Source organism: Alligator mississippiensis, chromosome 10 (assembly GCF_030867095.1).
Source record: "Alligator mississippiensis isolate rAllMis1 chromosome 10, rAllMis1, whole genome shotgun sequence".
Taxonomy (NCBI): domain Eukaryota; kingdom Metazoa; phylum Chordata; order Crocodylia; family Alligatoridae; genus Alligator; species Alligator mississippiensis.
This window is the reverse complement of record NC_081833.1, coordinates 809,131-826,962: the sequence shown is the minus strand read 5'-3', so window position 1 is coordinate 826,962 and position 17,832 is coordinate 809,131. Positions and strand designations below refer to the sequence as shown.

The 17,832-nt window shown below is 56.0% G+C and overlaps 1 protein-coding gene across 3 annotated transcripts in view; it reads right to left on the bottom strand.

The window, feature by feature from the left end:
* Positions 1–17,832, bottom strand: part of MN1 (MN1 proto-oncogene, transcriptional regulator) — a 57,957-nt gene that overhangs the window by 21,297 nt on the left and 18,828 nt on the right. The window contains exon 2 of one of the 3 annotated variants that reach the window (XM_059713323.1): positions 6–16,837. The exons of the other annotated variants lie outside the window; for them this stretch is intronic. Within the exon in view, the coding sequence (XP_059569306.1) occupies positions 16,821–16,837 (17 nt within the window). The 3' untranslated portion in view covers positions 6–16,820. Of the gene's footprint in view, positions 1–5; positions 16,838–17,832 lie in introns of those variants that run through there. 3 annotated transcript variants of the gene reach the window in all.

Below are 17,832 nucleotides of genomic sequence, written 5' to 3'. Positions count from 1 at the left end.
TGGAAAGGTGGAGAGAGAGGTTATTACAAGGCCAAGGCAACACCGGTTTTACACTTAACGCAGCAGCAATTCACACGGGGCTGAACGAAGCAAGGAACACGCCGCGGCCCTGAACGCATCTGTCATCCCAGCAAGCCCCGGCACAGCTCCCGCGCACGGGGGCCGGCGGCGGTCCCGCGACGTGGTGAACCGTGAGCCCCTCTGGCATCCCAACGGCGGTGGCTGCGCCCAAGGAAGGCGCTGCAAATCTCATGGTGGACAGCCAACGGAGAGACGTTTCTCCCCAGCCTCGCCCCGTGCTAGGCGGACGCCCTACATGCGTCCCGTACCTGTTGCCCCATCTACTGCAATGGCAGGGGTCGGTTCCACCGTGCCACGTCCACGCTCAACAATTTTGGCACATCTCACATGAAGACGTTTCACCAGCTATCTACCTGCTGTACAAGAGGCGTTTCCTTTTACGGGTTGGAAATTCAACCGTGTTCGGTGTGGCTGACCAGCGTTTTGTCCTTGCTCGAGCAAAGGACCACGTGGATCGGGATTTGCCTTCCCTGCCCCTGCTCAGACCTAGTCCTCTCAAAACTTCTCCTCTTCCATCACTTCCCTCCCCATCTCTGGGCCCTGTTTTTGAGAAAAAGGGGCCCAAGCCGATCCCCTGTACTGGAGGCCAAGGCATCCCACTGGTTTCTAGCACCATGGGAGAAGCATAGGCCCAGTCTGTGCTTCGTTCGCCCAAATACTGTGTTCAATCCCAGTGATGCGGGCAGATCTCCCTGGAACAAGCTGAGCCCCTGCCCCCCGGACGGATGCACGGTCGTACAAATTACCTCTCCAATACACATTGCCTTTGTGACCTGAGCTTCCACGCTGCCCAGATCTGCTCCCGGACTTCCTTTTGTCCTGGTCGACCCCAGTCATCCCAGGTCCCCTCGCCTCGCCCCCCCGCAGAGCACCCATCGCTACCCTGCTAGCTACCCCTCCGTGCGAGAGCTCAGCCCTTTGCTCCGAACTCTTCCCTTCTCGCACGGTTCACCAGCGAAGACTGCTTCTCACCTCGCAACCCCCCGCATTGCTTGAAGAGTCCCCAGGGAGCCACTTCGGCACGCCAGGCCCATCACACATGCCCAGGGGTGGGCAGCTGCCTGGCAGAGCCCTCCAGCCTACCTGGAGCCCAACAAAAGTTGAGCCCTGCTCCCAGCAACACGCCGACATTGCAGAACCCAGCGTTTCCAGCACAGAAACCCGCTCTGTCCCTAACCACTGCCCCATATCCCACGCTCCCCCTCGGTCTAATTGTGTGGGCCCTCTCCTGCCCCCACACCAAGGCCCTTGCAGGAACCCTAGTCCTCCTCCCTTCGGTCTCCAGACAATCCTCAGCATGATTTTGCTGTCAGCAAGCAAAACCCCCAATTTTAGCAGAAATCAAGTCTTTCTGGTCGCCAAAAGCAGCAGGGATCTTCCCACCCAAGCTCAGCACGTTCCCAGAGTTGCAGAATCAAAGGGCAGTTGCACCGTTACAGCGGGACGGATGCCGAAACCCATCCAGCACAGCGACCGCTAGCCCTCGCTGCCCCCAGCCAGGCACCTTCACCCCTACCGCTGAGGACCTGTTTGGAGAATTTTAAAACAGGCTAGCGAGGCACGGCTTCCTTCTTAGCAAAACCCACGCTGCCTTGCCCACATCATGCTGTGCCCCTCTAGATGTCTTAAAACTTAATTACCATTTAAATCCATCTGCCTGGTAGTGAAGCAAAGCTCGCTGGTTTGCAAGAGCCCAAACAGCACACGACATTAGTTGCATGATTACACACACACACATACATTTTGCAATCCCTGAAGCCACCAAAGAAGCAGACCCACAAAGGACATCCCAGGGTGTTACAAGAAGCCCGTCTGCAGCAGCCAGACCACACTGCACCGCGTGCCTGTCTGCCGAGCTTTCCACCGCAGCAACAAAGCACCAGGCCCGAGGTTTCGACCACGAGAGCTCTGCAGTCCTGCGGGTAACGGACGGCCTCGGGTCCAGCCACGCAAGGTGGCAGAGGAAGTCGGCGTGCCCTCGCCCCAGGGTTCAAACACAACAGCCACCGCTCTTCCACGCCGTCCCATCTCCGGGGTGCAGCCCTGGGCACGCTCCCGCACTGCCCTGCCTCGAGCGTGCAGGCAGGAAGGATGCACCAGTCGACGGCCCTCTCGCACGCCAGGTCACGCGTCTTGACGACGCAGGGGGGCAAGCGCTTGAGTCGACACTCAACGCTATAAAGGCAAACCCCAGGAGGGCTCACCTGGTTCGCTTCCCCCTTGCACACAGCCGAAGCACCACCGTGGCTGGTGCTGCTGACCCCTCAGCACCAACAGGTCCCCCTGCTTTGCTGGCCTCTGACCTCGGGTGCAGCAGGAGCTGTTCTGGGCTCCACGACTCGAACGTGAACCGCACACCCGTGCTCCCAAACAAAGCCGCAGCAGAGGCAAGAGCCTCTTCCTTCATGGTTCATCTTGCGTGCTCCTTCCCGCGTCCCCAGAACACATCTCCGCGGATTTGGAGTCCAAATCCCCCCATGCATCCGGACGGAGGCTGGACCGCGCTGACTGTCAGAAACCGGGTGAAAACGCTTAAGCCCACTAAGGCTTTTTCTCTGCGACGTCTTACTAATATCCATAAACCTAAGTGGTGTTAGCTTATCACGCTCCGTGGAGCAAGTTATGTTTGGCTCATTTAACCTGCCGCTAAAATCAGATACCAAAGAGGACCTGACTAGGTCTACATCCTACTGGCATGGTGACAGAATCACGGTGACATCAGATTTACATTAACCGTAAAATATCCTGAAACAATCCGATAGTCGCGGCTTGAAATGGGAAAGGCATTTAATGCTGGGTGATTTCAGGGTGTGAGCAACATCCTGGCTCCTACAGCATCGCCCCTGAGTGCAGAGACACAGGCTTGAGCCACGAGAGCACAGGTGAGGCAGTGACCCCGGGCCCGAGCAGAGAGCAGGGACACCGGCCTGCATTGCTGACCCGGATGGCTACATAGCAAAAGTGCTACCCTAGCACGCTCGCTGCCAGAGGCAATGCAAAACCACATCGCCAATCCTGTGCTTCCGTCTACATTACTAGCAGGAATAGGGCACCCCTCGCTGCTGCAATAACGACCCAGAGGTCAGCGGGTCGAGGAGGCCGAGCCGCTGTCAACGCCAGGCCAGATCAGGGTGCCCCGTGGTTTCCGGCCACGTCACAGCTGTGCTCCGGACAGGACACAGAGCAGCAAACCGCACGCTCGGGAGTCGGTCCTCCCCCATCTTCACGCTGGTCCTTCAAGAAGGAGCCGAAGCAGCGGAGCACTGCAGACGAGCAAGGACTCATTTCTGCTTCTCACCTTTAAAAGGGAGAAAGAAACTACTTCATCTAAGACGACATGTCCCAAGAGTAACACGCCTCCGTGCAACGTTGGCTTGAAGAGCAAGCCAGCTCGAGGGCTCGGAGGAGCAAATAAGGCTCTTACAGAAAGCCCATTCTCTTCTGTGCCTGGGACCCCGCACAGGACCCAGCCTCATGCATTTATTTCGTTTTCGGCCTCTCTCCAAATGGGCCTCAGCGCAGGGAAAGCAGTCCCCCGCGATTACCCCGCGTGATAGCAGCGGTCGTCCTGCCTTGGAGAAAAGGAGGCGAGGGTGGGAACGGAGCCCCTCGTGCACCACTGTCCAAGGACTATCAGCGGCAATTCAGTCAGGCACAGCTGCCGTAAAGCCGCGTGCAGCAGCCTTTGAGCTGAAGAGCCAGAGCACCTACCAACGCAGCCGTGACAGTCCCAGGTCTCTCTGCCTGCGGGCGTCTGTCCTGGCCCCGTCCCGGCAGCCAACCCCACAGACCTCGCGAGCCGAGAGCCCCTCGGGGCTGCGACTGGGCTTGGCTACCTGGATCAGCAGCCGTTTGATCCCTACATCTGACACTATAATGCACGTAAGAAATAAAGGCTTTTGCTACCCTGTACAGAAAAGTTCTCTGCTTACACGTGTCCACAAATGCACCATTTGGCTGCTTTCCTTGTACAGAGAAGGACTTTTTCAAGAAAGCATCTTAAAACCCACACGTGACAAGAGCAAAGCAACCCTCCTGCTCCCCTTCCTCCGACAAGCCATCTTATTGCCTACCATGACATTTCCACCAGAGGTAAGAATAACCCACTGGCTACTCACATAAACGGGCAAGCAGGATTGGGAAAGCCCATGAACAGGTATTGTGGGGATGGGCACTGCCTGGCTTTGGTTGGGCACAAATGACTAGGGAGGTAGTGCCGGGGGCGAGGGCCCAGGAGGAGCCGGGCTGACAAGCGTTACAGCTCCAGTCTTGGGGAGGGGAAAGGTTTACACACGAGTTTATCATTAATTCTTCTCGTTATTATTTGGCCTTGACAAAGCTGCCGTATTTTAGAGCCAGCGAGCGCTTTCCTGCTCTGCCGAACGTGGGGCTCGTTCCACTCCTCTTGCCGAAAGCCACAATCCCAAACGTCCGAACACTGCTGCGACGCCGGCCCAGAAACCACCGCGCGGCCTCGGCAGGTTCGTTGCACCCAGCCTGCCTTCGCATTTCCCTGCCGCGCTCGCGCTAACGATCCCTGTGCTCCTGCCCTCTGCAGCACACGCTCCATCCAGAGGCGCTTTGTTAGCAGAGATGGATGGGACTAGCAGGTAAAGCAGGGGGAGTCGGCCTTTCACTGCCCCAGAGTTGCCGATTTCTGGATAAACAACTGTCAGCTACAACACGCCGACCCTCCGACCAGCAAAGAGGCTGAAGACACTTCCCAGACCGGCGCTCCATCTGAAACCTGAGCTCCGACATGTGAGTAAGCAGGGCAGGAAAGCCGTAGCATCTATCCCCATGTTACCTATGCTCTCTGCGGAGATGTCCTCTCCTGCTGCACAGAAATGTTTGGTTTGCAGGATGTGCCACTTCTGCTGGGTTACGTGCAGCCAGAGAAGACGGGAACGTGAAATACGGTGCAGTCGGGGCGAGGCCCGAGCAGCCGGCCCAGAAGGGGCCTGGAGATGTATGGCATCCTCGTGCACCAAAAATAAAGCACGATTAGTTCGAGTCCATGTCCCCCAGTTCTGGACACCTCCAGCTCTTTCCGCCCAGAGCGCAGGGGTACCCCGCTGCTGTCCCAGGAGCTATCCGGGTGCATCTTGTCCGCTGGCCTCCCCAGGGGGCATCTCCTGGCAGGTCTGATGCCGAGTTCGAGAGTCTAACACGGGGAGATGCCTGCTCCCTGCTATCGCTCATCACACATCCTGAGACCCATCGTCCCGATATTGCCAGCACCTGCGCCTGGTGCTGCAGGGGCAATAAGGAAATCAAGCAGCCCGGCGCGCTGATTGCTGGCTGCCTGGGGAAGTTCATGCAAGACTGGACTGCCACGAGAAGCTCGGGGTGCACGTGGGCCTGTCTACAAATGCCTGGAGGAGCAGGCGACGGCTACAGAAGAGCTACCTGCAGATACTTGCTCACACGCTGGAGACGCTGAGGTCCGACTGCTCACACCCCTGCGTGCTGGCTTCCAGCGAACGCTGGTGACCGGGAGTCATCCCGCTGCACCGTCTAGGCAAACGTTTCTAAACGGCCACTGAAAAGGAGAGCGAGAGAGCGGCTTCTTACATTTCACACACCGCCGTGATGACGCAGGCACGAGGCCAACCCTTCCCCGTGGTTTTACTCTGCAACTAAGAGCTGTGTTTTCAGGATCACCGACCCAGCGCAAGCTGATGGCTGCATCGTTGCTTTAAATGTGCTCTGGGTTCGAGCAGGAGACTTAGGAGGGAGTTCATTTGCGCTCAAGGGAGATCCAGGGCAAGGCTACCCAGCAAGCATCAGCCCCGGGCAGCTCCCCGCAACCCGACGACAAGCCCTTCAAACCAAAACCAAGGCACCCGGGTGCTCACAGGAGAGACTTCCCCCTAGCCTCCTCCCTACAACCCCCAAAACAGGCTCCCAGGACCGCAGGCGGTCAGGGGGCTGCTCATCGCGACTGCTCCCCTTCCTTAGGCTAGTCCACGGGGGAGGCTTTTGCACCCTGCGAGTACACGAGGTACCAGGAAGGCAAACCAGCATGGAGGCGGCTTCATGCACCTTAGCAGGACAAGCCACAAAGCCACGTGCACCTGATCACGCAGCGCGAGGCAAAGCTGCGACTGCCTGGTTCACGCCGGCGAACTCGTCATCCCTTCCAGGCACGGCGTCACGCCTGCCTTCCAGCCTCTCTTCCCTTGCACCCGCGCGTGCCCTCTCGGTGAAGTCACTAACGAGACACTTGTGAACTAAGCACCTCCCGATCCCTTGGTTGGCCCCAGCAGGCACCACGTCAACTCAGCTCCCACTACAACGTCCTCGCCTGCTCAGCGCGGACGCACCGCACCCCGCACGGCCCCGGGCCGGGGCAGGGCAGGCCAGGGACCGGGCAGGTTTGCAGCCCGTTCTGCAAGGAACAAAACCGAGACGGGAGGAGGGGAGAAGAGCCGCGCCGCACGCAGACAAGGGGAGCGCGGGAGCCCTCGCCGGCGGTCTGCAAGGGGGTCCGCTCTCCATGTCAGCGCTGCTGCCAGATTGAAGTGACAAACAGGAGGTGGAGACCCCGGACCGGTGCCCGCCTCGGGGCTCGTCCCTCACACTTCCTCACCGGCTCTGACAAAGCCTCGGCTCCTGCTCCCCGGCTGCCCCAGAGCCCGGCGCCCCGCACAGCGTGGGCCCGGCCTGCCGCAGCCCGCCCTCGATGACTAGTCGAGCGTGAAGCTCTTGGACGCCTACCGATCTCGTTAAGGCTAAATCGGATGATTTGGCTCCACATCCTGTATTCCCCGACCAGAGATCCGCGTCCCCCGACCATCCCGTAACTACTCTTAGAGGCCACGTTAATAGGCCGCTGCTCATTTTGAGCACCTTAAGTAGGGCCGAGCCACCGTAAGAGGGAATAGATTTGAGTAATGATCTCTTACAAGGCTACAAACCTACATATAGCGTTTAAAATGATTCCCTCAGGACAAGATGTTTTTCACCAAATCTCCCGCATGACAGTTTGACATATTGGTTCGGGCACATTGCTCTGCATTTGTACGCGCCCCGGCATCATCTCTTCCAGGTTTGGAGAGAAATAAGGTCTGAAAACACTGCATGTTTCTCTCCGCCCTGGATCTAGTCTCTGCAGGTCAATTTGCTCTTCAAAGGGAGCGCTTGCGTGGAGAAACAAACAAGCTACTTAGCTGCTCGCTAAGGCAGCACTGATGAAGCGCTGGGAGCTTGTCTGGCGCGCCAGGAAGATATGCAAACATTTATTTTTCACTTGCGTCCGTACACGCAAAGAAAGGTGTCGCGCGCTGTTCGTTTTAGCGAGCCCGCCCCGCTCTGCGGCAGTCTCGCACCCGGCCCCCGGCACCGGTGCACCTTGGACTGGCCGCCTGTCCCCGCCTGTCCCTCGTAGGCAGCGTGCACCGACCCGCCACCGGCCTCACTTCCCGCCCCTTTTTTCTGTGCAACGTTGGCCTCTTCTTTAAAGCCCACGAGAAAGGGACGTGGCACGTTCCCGTGCTCGCCGCCGAGCGGATGCAGCTAAAGGAACAGACCAAGCCTGCCTGGCGGCTCCGCGGGGCGGATACGGCGCGTCCGCGGCTCGCGATGACATGCACGGTTTCAACAGGGAGTTGCCCTTTGCTGCACGCACAGACCCCCTCAACTCCAGGGAATCGCCCGCATCTTGGCCATTAACATTTCAAGAAGTCATTTGGCTCAGCCAGCCCCGGGATTTATTACGGGCATCAAGCCTAAGAATTTTTATAACCAGGCGACCGACGCGGTAAAAGCTCTCTCTCACAAAGGCCATCGGGCTCCTCGGTAAAAGTTCAGCGCGTAGCAAAACTACCCGGTCCTGCTCATCTACCCCCAGCACTTTGCTGGTGAAAGCCTTGCGCGGAAGAGACATCACTCATGTAGACGGGGAAAGTGAGAAGCCAGGGCTGCCACTGCTCGCCCAGCTGGGAACCCAGCCCATATACCCTTAATGTTGAGCCCGTGCCCACCCGCCTTCCTCAGCCGTCAGCTTTGGCAAGTGTCCCCTAATCTTCAAAGCTTCTTCCTCCCCGGACAGGATGATTAATTGGAGGTGCCTGCCGCTCTAAAGGGAGCGTGTATCAGAGCATGTTGCAAAGATGTTTGCTTTGCTTTCAGTGGTCTGCAAGCTGGCAAGGAGCTCCGGCGACGCTCGCTGCTCGCACACAGGTTAGATAAAGGCGAGCAAAGGCTTGCTGCAAAAGGGCGTCTCCGTTTTATTCTTTGCTCCTTTCACCTGCGTCCACCAGGAACAGCCGCAGGAGGGAAGAGACCCTGGGGGGGTGGCAGGGTTAACGGCTGGACACACCTTCCTCACCAGCATCGTGAGCGGGCAGGGAGGCCGCGGGGCTCTTGGACGCACTCGACCTGCTAACGTGGCCCCAATCCGGTGCTGGCGGTAACTCCCCGAGCACATAAAGGACCAACTGGGGGGGTGGCAGAGGCAGCACTGAGCTCAAAGTGCAGCGTGACCTCGAGTTGGAGGCAGGGGAGAAAGGACTGGTCCCCTTTCGGGGACCGCAGGGGTGGGGAGGACAGGCCTGCGCCCCACGGCCTTGCAGGCGAGGGACACGGCCCCTACGGGAAAGGGCAACAGGCAGCTTTGAAACGGGCTCCACTTCTCTGGGCTCCTCCATTTGGTCCCTTGGTTGAACACATTACCTCTCGCCCAGGGGCTGGCTTGGAGCACGCCACTCACTTCACACACTTGTGCCTGCCCACCTGCTTTCGTGTTCATGGACCGGAAACCACGCCGCCCGGCCACACAAGACCGAGGAACCCGCTCCACGGCTCCCATCGGACGCCGCCGGGATAGCTCACACTGCTGCCACGGCTCCGGTGCCGCTGTGCTCCCGGGCAGGCGAGTCACGGTCGTGTCCGCCACGGGCTCCGCTCGTTATCTAACCAGACCCGCTCTTGCACGCGCAACCAGCAGCCATCCCCATGGAACTGGTCTATACTGGTTTCACGGACAGAGAGGTCTCATGCGGGGCTGCACCCAGGTCATGACCCCCTCTTCCCTGCAAACCCCAAGCCACTTTTGCAAGGTCCAACAGAAAGCCTGCGCTGGTTTAGAAATAGCCGATTCCACCGTATCCTGCCGCTTGGGAAGCCACGAAACCCACTGGGAGCACCAAGTGCTTGCCCAATGCCTGAGCGTGCCAAAACCAGGCTACAAAGACCTTTCTCATGACTCATTGAGGGTGGGCGGCGTGCACAAACACTGCAAACACGGTCCACAGAGGAAGAGTCATGCTGCTGTCTAGGCTCATAAAACCCCTGCCGGCCACTACGACTGTCCCTCTCACGGAGGTGACGAGCGCTCGGAGCTGCGCGGCCCCCCTGGGAAGTCTGCCGCGTTCCCACCGACCTCCAGCTCGGAGCAGCAGCTTTCCACGCTCGGCAGCGCGCTCCCGTCCCTGCCACGCCGTGCGCGGGGGCTGATGTCTGTCAGGAGAGGCCTGCGGAGGGTCTCTCCCCAAACCGTTCTTGCTCGGGGAACACAGAGACGAAAACCCGGGCCAGGCCGTGTAGCTGCTTGGCAGCGAGCCCGTCGCTGCGGCCCACCCTCCCACCTTCTCGCAGCTGCATCCTAAACTGGTGGCGGGGAGAGGAAGCGTTATAAGCTCTCCGGGAAAGCAGATTAGAGCCAGGGCGTTATGGGGGGCTCTGCATTCAGTATGCAGAGGAGAGCCCTGCTGCAGAAGGGCATGCTGGCTCGTGGGGCAGATATTCCCCAGGTTGCTAGCTGACTTCACTCAGTTGCCTTTTAAGTACTTTAATCTCTCTTTTTTTTTTTTTTATTGCAAGCAGCCACTCACACATCCTGGGAGGAGCTGAGAATTGCTGGCTTTTGCACCCAATGTTTTTAATTTGGCCTCGCACACGTGGGTGGCTCCCAGCAAGTCGCCACGCAGTGATGCCCCATGCCAGTGCAATCCCACAAAGATCCTCCTTTGCAAAAAAAAGATAAAAAGAAAGAAATCAGGGCAGGATTTTGACCCCACAAAGACCCCAAGGAGCGGTTAAATCTTGGTTCACATCACTGAAACCCGCTCCTGGGCACTGCTCAGTAAGATTTCAGGACAGGGCAAAATTGCACGAAACTGTGCTTACGTGTACGGCTTTAAATTGCCACCCTGACATTTAGCAAGAACCCGAGCCTATTAATGATGACTAATGCCTGCAATTTCTATACACTTGACTCTACTTCACAGCCCCTTCCCTCCCCCAAGAGCCACCTACCGACCGGTCCCCAATAATGCAACAGCCTCAAAAGCCTCTTATTAGTTGGTGAGAAGCGTTAAGCAGCCTGAAAGAAGAGGTCTTGGGAGAGGAGCACTGGCCTGAAAACAGACCGTATTGATTCGCCTGCTGTTTTCCTGTTATAAAGTCGCCTTTAAATGTATATTAAATAATGAAAAACAGGTCCAATACTGGCTCGTGAACGTGGGTCTGCAGGCTAACTGTGGACATAACCATTCGCATCAACCACAATACGGTAACCGAAAGAGCAATATTTACTGTAAGCGGCAGTTCGCTCTAGGACCAGTCGTATCATTGCAGTGAGCTTTGCTGCAGCTCATTGCATCTCGAGGACGCCCAGGTCAGAAGTACTAATATTACTTTCAGTCTAATGTGGGTTCAGTGCGCAGAACCAGCTTCCAAAAATAGCATTAAAATGCCCACTCGCACTGGCAAGGGAAGTGGGTGTATAAATGGAGTTTGTAAAGGCAACAAATAGATGGTGATTATGCACAGAGTGAACCAGAGAGAGAAACATGTAAATCCCAGCTCCCTCTCCCCAGATTCCTGAAACAGCTTCTACATAATTGCTGGAAACGCACCGAAATGACAACACTAAGGAGGCGATTTAAACCCTACATATTACATTTTAAAACATCTATTTTCCTTAAATGAACTGAAAACACAGTGAAAGGAAAAAGACTCCCTTCCCGGGCCTTTGTTTGAGGTTGCCTAGCTTTAGGATACAAAATGAAAACGAGCTCACGTTGAACTTAGAATAAAAACGATCCACATCCCTACCCCACCTCCCTCTCCCGTGGGACCGTGCGTCTCGTGCTCAGAAGGGATGGGTCCAGGGGCTGAATTTTAAAGGGGAATTTGGTACTTGATTCCCACCAAAATCAGTGCGAGAGAAACACCTAAATGCTCTCAGAGATTTAAAAGCACCGTCTGCCCCAAGTGCTGCAGCAAGCACTGCTTAGTAGCTGAGGACCCCTGACCACAAGCAGTTTGCCCGTGTTTCGGGCTTTCCCTTCAGGCCCTGCCTCGTCTCCGAGTCCTCCCCAGTCCTGCCTGGCAGGTGCCTCTGCTGCAGCTATGATTCACAATTACGAAGGACTGCAATACACAACTGCCACAGGCAAAGTCAATGGCTCCCATGGGCCTCGCACATCTCCGGCTGTGGCACACGCTGGGACTCTGGGTTATACCTCACCAGCACAAGGGAAATGGTGGAAGTACAACCGCAGTTCCCAATGGGGGTCTTGTACCCGAGAGGAGACCACACGTGGCACCTTGGCCTGCTTTGTCCCATTTGTTCTTCAGGATTACCTGGAAACATCTCCCAGGGACACGCGTTTGGGTGCACAAGGAGCAGTCCCTTGCAAGCCGTCTCCCCTAAAATCGAAAGGAGGTCAATCCATTTCCACGGATGACAGGACAAGGAGCAACGGGCTCACGTTGTAGCAAGGGAGGTGGAGGTTGGATATTAGGAAAAACTCTCCCACCAGGAGGATGGTGAAGCGCTGGGACAAGGTTACCCAAAGAGGTGGTGGAGTCTCCATCCTTGGAGGTTTTTAAGGATCAGTTCAACAAACCCTTGGCTGGGATACTGCAGTTGGGGCTGGTCCTGCTTGGAGCAGGGGGTAGGACTAGATGTGACCTCCAGAGCGCCCTTCAACCCTCATTGTCTAGGATCTCACCACTCAGCAGGGCATGGACAAAATGGCACTGCACATGCAAGCACAATGGACGGCAGGGCGGGCACGACAGATGCTGGCCACCCACGTGCAAGGAACGGGGGCGGGAGGGGAACAACTCATTCCTCTAGACCAGAAACACTTTCCCAGTGCAGTTACTTATCCTTTTGCTCTTACTTATTTCTAACTACCTAAGGAGTCAGACATCCAAAAACCAGCACCCCACCGAGCCCCGTGAAGAAGCCCAAGTCCTCCCCACCAAGCACCGATTCATCTTGCAACCCCCACTAAAGCGGACAGGAAGGGGCGGTGAGGTAGCAGATGCTCTGCCAGCTGATAAAGGTTACAGCAGGCTTGGACTTAACATTTTTATACAAAATCTGGAGAGAGAAAAAGAAACTATCAGATAGAAACACATAGCTGTGTGAAAGGGGGCTGGGGACAAGAAAAATCCACTGGAAAAAGATGGAACTAGATTTGTTCACCACGTCTAAAGGTTTTGCTGTTGAGAGGATGGATACAAGCATATTTTCCCCTCCAAGAGCCGGGTCACTGCAGAGTCTTCATTCAGCTCTCAAAAAAAGCAATGTGGTGGGAGCAGACAGCTGTTATAGGGAGAAATCTCGGTGTAGACGAACTCGGAGAGCTGCATTTTTTCCTCAAGTGCTCATCCCTTGAACCAAAACCAACTCTAAGGTTTCAAAACCCAGTACATTGGGCAGTAGGCCGGTAGACCATACTGGGATGGTCTCCTCTCCTGTCAACTCAAAAGCGAGAGCACTGCTCCTCCCAGCTCTCCTCCGGGCCAGCTGGCCTTTGCTTTTCCACAAAACCTCCAAAAATAATTTCAAAGATAAAACTAACTGACGACAAGCAGCTCCTCTGGTGCTGGGAACCAACAGCTCTGCACTCCCACTCTCAGGAAATCTAGCGCCCCCAGAGCACCAACCTACACAGCCGCGGCAGGCAAAGGCACAGAACGGAGGACCGCTGGGCACCGCGGTGCCACGGCATCCCCCAAAACGTGGCCCTGGCAGCCACACAGTGATGGCCAGCTTTCACAGGGGACCAGGTGGGAGCAACGACATTTCCTTTCTGTCCCGGGGGCTCTCGCCTTTTTGCAGCGCATATCAAGCAGGGCTCGCACTTGGACAGCTTCTCAGCTCTCCGTGGTCTGGCTACCCCCACTACACACAAAGCTGCGTTTGGGGGCTGGTGTCTGCTTGTCACTCATGTGCACGGCCTATTGAGCAACAAACAAAGATCTGGGGCTGTTTGGTTTGAGCGCAGCTCGCATATTTGAATACTGAAATCAACTTCCGCACCTCGCCCCAAAGTCGCATCTGGAATCCCAGACAGCCCCGGGAGACGCAACGGGTCCACACACGAGCAGCAGAGCCTGTAAGCTGCTCCAGCCCCGCGTGAGAAGGGCTGCAGACATGTGTTTTTATGGTGCTCATTACGGAGGCCAAGACAACCCCCCCACAACTACAGGGCTGAATGTCTGCTGCACTCCCCCTGCATCTCAGGGCTGACCCCAACCCATTCTCCTTGCACTTGCACATGCACACCCCAGCGGCAGAAGTACCTTCCAGGCAGAGCCAAGTGACACCTTTTCTTGGCTGCACTAACACAAGGGAAAGGGGTAAGGAAAGACTTGTGCAGCAAAGGCTACATGGAAAGACCTTTCGGTGAGAAATGCAGCGGTGGCTGGAAATAGGGAACACGCCTCTCCCAGCACACGTCAGGGCACAGGACACAGCCTCAGCCACCGCTCTTGCAGCCCACTCTCTTCACACGGCAGGGAGACGCTGCCCTGAACCGCAGCAGCGGGACCTAGGCTTTTGTGGGTGTAAATGATACACTTAGCGCACACGCGCTATCACGGACTGCACCACGTGAGCCAGCACATTCGAGGAGCGCTGTAGCCCTGTGCCCAGCCAGCAAGGCACGTGTGTGCACACACTAACTCAGCCCACATGTGCAAGAGGGCACAGCCTAAAGCTAGCATCACAGAAGTCATTAACTACGTAATGGCAAGCCCGAGACTTTGCAAAGGGAGTCATACGTGAGCGTGTCTCCCGACCTCCCCCCTCAAGGCCTTCTGCCCCACACTGGTCACTTCACACCCTCTCGTTTGTCGTTTTCCCTTCAAAAATGCCTCTTGGCCGAAGACAGGCGAGTTGCCGGCCTCCACACTGCCAAGCCACTCAAAAAGGTGTTAGGCACAAAAGGAGAAAGTGCCTAAATCACAGGGGCAACACAGCCCCCCTCACCACCCCCACCAGCTCCCATGGGGCCAGGCTGGTGGTTCCAGAGCTCAACACGGCCAGTCCTCCCAGTACCGCCAGTACCGTCCTAGGCAAGGCAAGGTAACACAACACAAGACGGCACGGGTCAGCGTGGCACCGGGAAGGCTGCCCAGTACGGGGGCAAGGATCCCAAGAGAGGTCAGGGCTGGAACGGCCACAGACTTCCACAGGGCTGGGATGTCACCCAAGGGAATTTACTGACCACCCAGGGCTACATAAAATCGGTGCCTGCTCAGCTTACCCGAAGCGTTCGGGTAACAAAACAGCTACGATTTCAACAGAGGGAAGGGGGTGCTGCGGTTCCTGCACTGAGCGCTCCCCAAGGACCCGCCAACTCACTCCCTCGCAAACGGCTAAGCTGTCTGCATCTGAGCCCGGACAATGCACGGCACGCTGGTGGGACACAAAGGCGGAAGACCCACCACGGACCTGCACGCCGGTTTGCAGCAGGGTTCGTGCATCGGCTTCATTTATTATTGTTTGGCGTGGAAGACAGCGAGCCGTGTCGCTGCTCCAAGAGCCATTCTGAAAAGTCCTGCTTTGCTTTTCATGGTGCGCACAGTGCTTTTCACACGGCCAGGCACAAAGAAATCCCATGTCCTTCCGCCTCTGGAACAGCAGCACGGCAGTTTCCCATGCAGCTTTTCCTCCCCGAGCAAAGGACCCAGGCAGTCGCATCTTCTCAGGGGGTCAATCTGAGGCTGCAACAAGAAGCCGGATGAAGGCCACTGTATTCAGCACCACTTCACTGTTTGCACCTGTCCAGAAAACCCTGGACCCAAAGCTATCCTAAGAGATTATAGCTGCTAAACACATTCTTGAGGTCCCCGTGGGCAGGGAGGCAGCTGTGCTGGAAAGAGTTAACCTTCCCGGGAACACAGCTCGGGTTTCTCAGAAAGTCGGAGACTGCAGCTGAAGCCGGTCCGCCGACTGCTCCCCTGCCTGCCTGCAGCCTGACCCCTGACATTTCCACTCTGCTTCTCGCTGGCGTAGAAAACTTAACCATACACAAGCACGCAGGCGGGAGGACGGAGAGGTGGGGGACAGGGGGAGATCTCTCAGATTTCCTCCGAGAGCTGGGATTCAGCAACAACAACTGGCAGCACACTTCGGTGAGGGGCTGCGGCTTATCAGGAAAACCTTGCATCTACAGCGAGGCCTTTCTGTTTAATTAATCTCCAAAGGGCCCCTTCCCCCTTCCCCTTGTGTGCGGGTTTACACACAGCCCTTCTGAGTGCTTCGCTTGACTCCTGGGAGTACAAAACCCTGTTCAAAAACATCACCAGGTCTCAGAGCCGGCACGGCAAACACGCGTTCAGCGAGATGCAAGGGACAAGCCCCATTTAGAGGTCATTCCCCAGTTTTGTTGCATTTATGCCCATGAAGCAGCATCCGGGTTACAACAAGGGAACACTGCAGAGCCGGGACCGGCTCACTTGCCACTGCTGCCGCGAGGGCCACCCGCCGACCTAGCCAGAAAGCGCTCAGCTCCTTCCCCTGCCGGGTCTGCCCTTGTCCAGGAGGGAAGGCACCGCAAGCAGTGGCAGACCGGGCCACCGGTGTGTCCACGGAGCTGAAACGCCACGTGTCGGTAAACCCTTGGGGCCCTTGTTGAATTTGCAATCTTGACAACATCTGAAGGGGTTTTCTAACCACCCCTACCTCCTCCCCGCTCCCAGGGTGCAACATGAAGCTCGCCCTGGTGAAGGAGGACACATTTAAGGCATGAAACGAGAACATCCACCAACCCACCAGGTCTCTCGCCACCGTTTCTCACCTCTGACGTGAAGGGGCGAGAGGAGAGCTGGGTCTACAAGGACCATTAAACCCACAGCCCCTCTGCTGAGATGGCAAGAGGACTTCAATTAATGCCAGTCCCTGCAGTGGCTTGTAATGCGCACGCTCGGCTACCGGGACCCAGACCGACCACCGCTGTCCCCGTGCAAACCAACAGACAGGCTCCAGAGAGAAACGAATCTGGACACTGCTGACCTGGGCTGGGTTTGAAGTGACCGTCTAAAGGAGAAAGACAATCAAAGATAACGAGGGCTGGGAGGACCTGAGGAGGTCACTTCAAGTCCAAGCCCCAGCCAGACCTCTAGTCTGCCCTTGCAGGTGCGCCTCTGCCATTCCCACGAGCCTGCCAGGGAATGCAGGAGATACTCCAAAGGGGAACAGGTTTGAGCCTGCTCAAGAAACGGGAAAAACACATTTCACGCCAGTTTTGAAGTTTCAAATCTATTTTAGTTTTACAGAGTTGGGGACGTAACCATTTGGATTTTTTTCCCCCCAAAGTTTTTACAAAACGTTTTCAGTATTTTTGTAAGTGTGGGTTGTCCTCCTCTCTCCCTCTTCTTTTCTTTTTTCCCTATTTGGGCTTGAATCCAATTCAACAAAGAGCTTCCAGGACTGAATTGTGCAGGGTTTCCTAATCATTGTCTCTTCTCCTTTTTTCAAGGCTGCTTTTTCAAACCTTCACCAACTCTGGAAAAACAACAGCGCACCAAAAGGAAAAATTAATCTGTTCTCCCCCTTTCTGTGCCTCTGATTGCAACCAAACGAGCGGAGAAATCTAGAACTCCCTCCCCCCGCGCTCTTGCACTCGGATACTTTCAAAAACTTCTCTGAAGTTGAAGTTCGCGGTAGAATTACAGAGATTCATTTTCCTCTTGACATGCTATCATGTCTCCAAAGTGACAAAAGTTTTGAAAAGCAACAGAATGTAAAAAAAGGGGGAGGGACCCTCCGGTATCCTCTGCACCGCTGCAGAGAGACTCGAATGGCAACCCAACAACGCACCATGTCAATAAAATAAGAGGGGAGGTAACAGAGTAATTTGTGTTTTGTTTTAAAAAAAAAAAAAATCCTGAAAAGGAATAAAATATAAAAAAAAAAATTAAATTGTTCTGAATAAAATTTTTCCACGCGCTCATTTTTGGGGAGGAGAGGGGTGGGGTGGGGGGAGGAGTTGCAAAGCTTCAGCGATGTCTACTAGCAATCGGGGAATGAATATGACACACTGGAAACAAAAGACAGGCCACTACATCATCGAGGGTACAGCTGCGCGCCACGTCAAGAGAAAACAATGGCAGAGCAAGTTCTTGGAAAGATTTCTCCTGCCAGAACCGACCCCGAGGTAGGCAGCTTCCTGCTCCCACCAGGGCCGAGCACGACCGCCACCGAGCCGCTAACGCGCAACGGGAGAAGGCACGCACGTGTTTAACGAGCCAGGCCTGGCAGCGTCCTTTCACCCTGAAAATCCTTACGGGACCTTCTCCCACCAGGTCATCACGCCGGTCCTGGGGCAAGGACTTGGCGGACGCAGGAGGGCTGACGGTGGCCCAAGCGTTTGACTGGCTACCGTCCACAAAGCAACTGTTGTTTTGGCTTTTTTTTGCACTGCTCCATCTTTTAGGATTTCCTAATTGTAAGATGGCTGCACAAGGACTAGACACACTACTTTATGGGGTGTTTTGGGG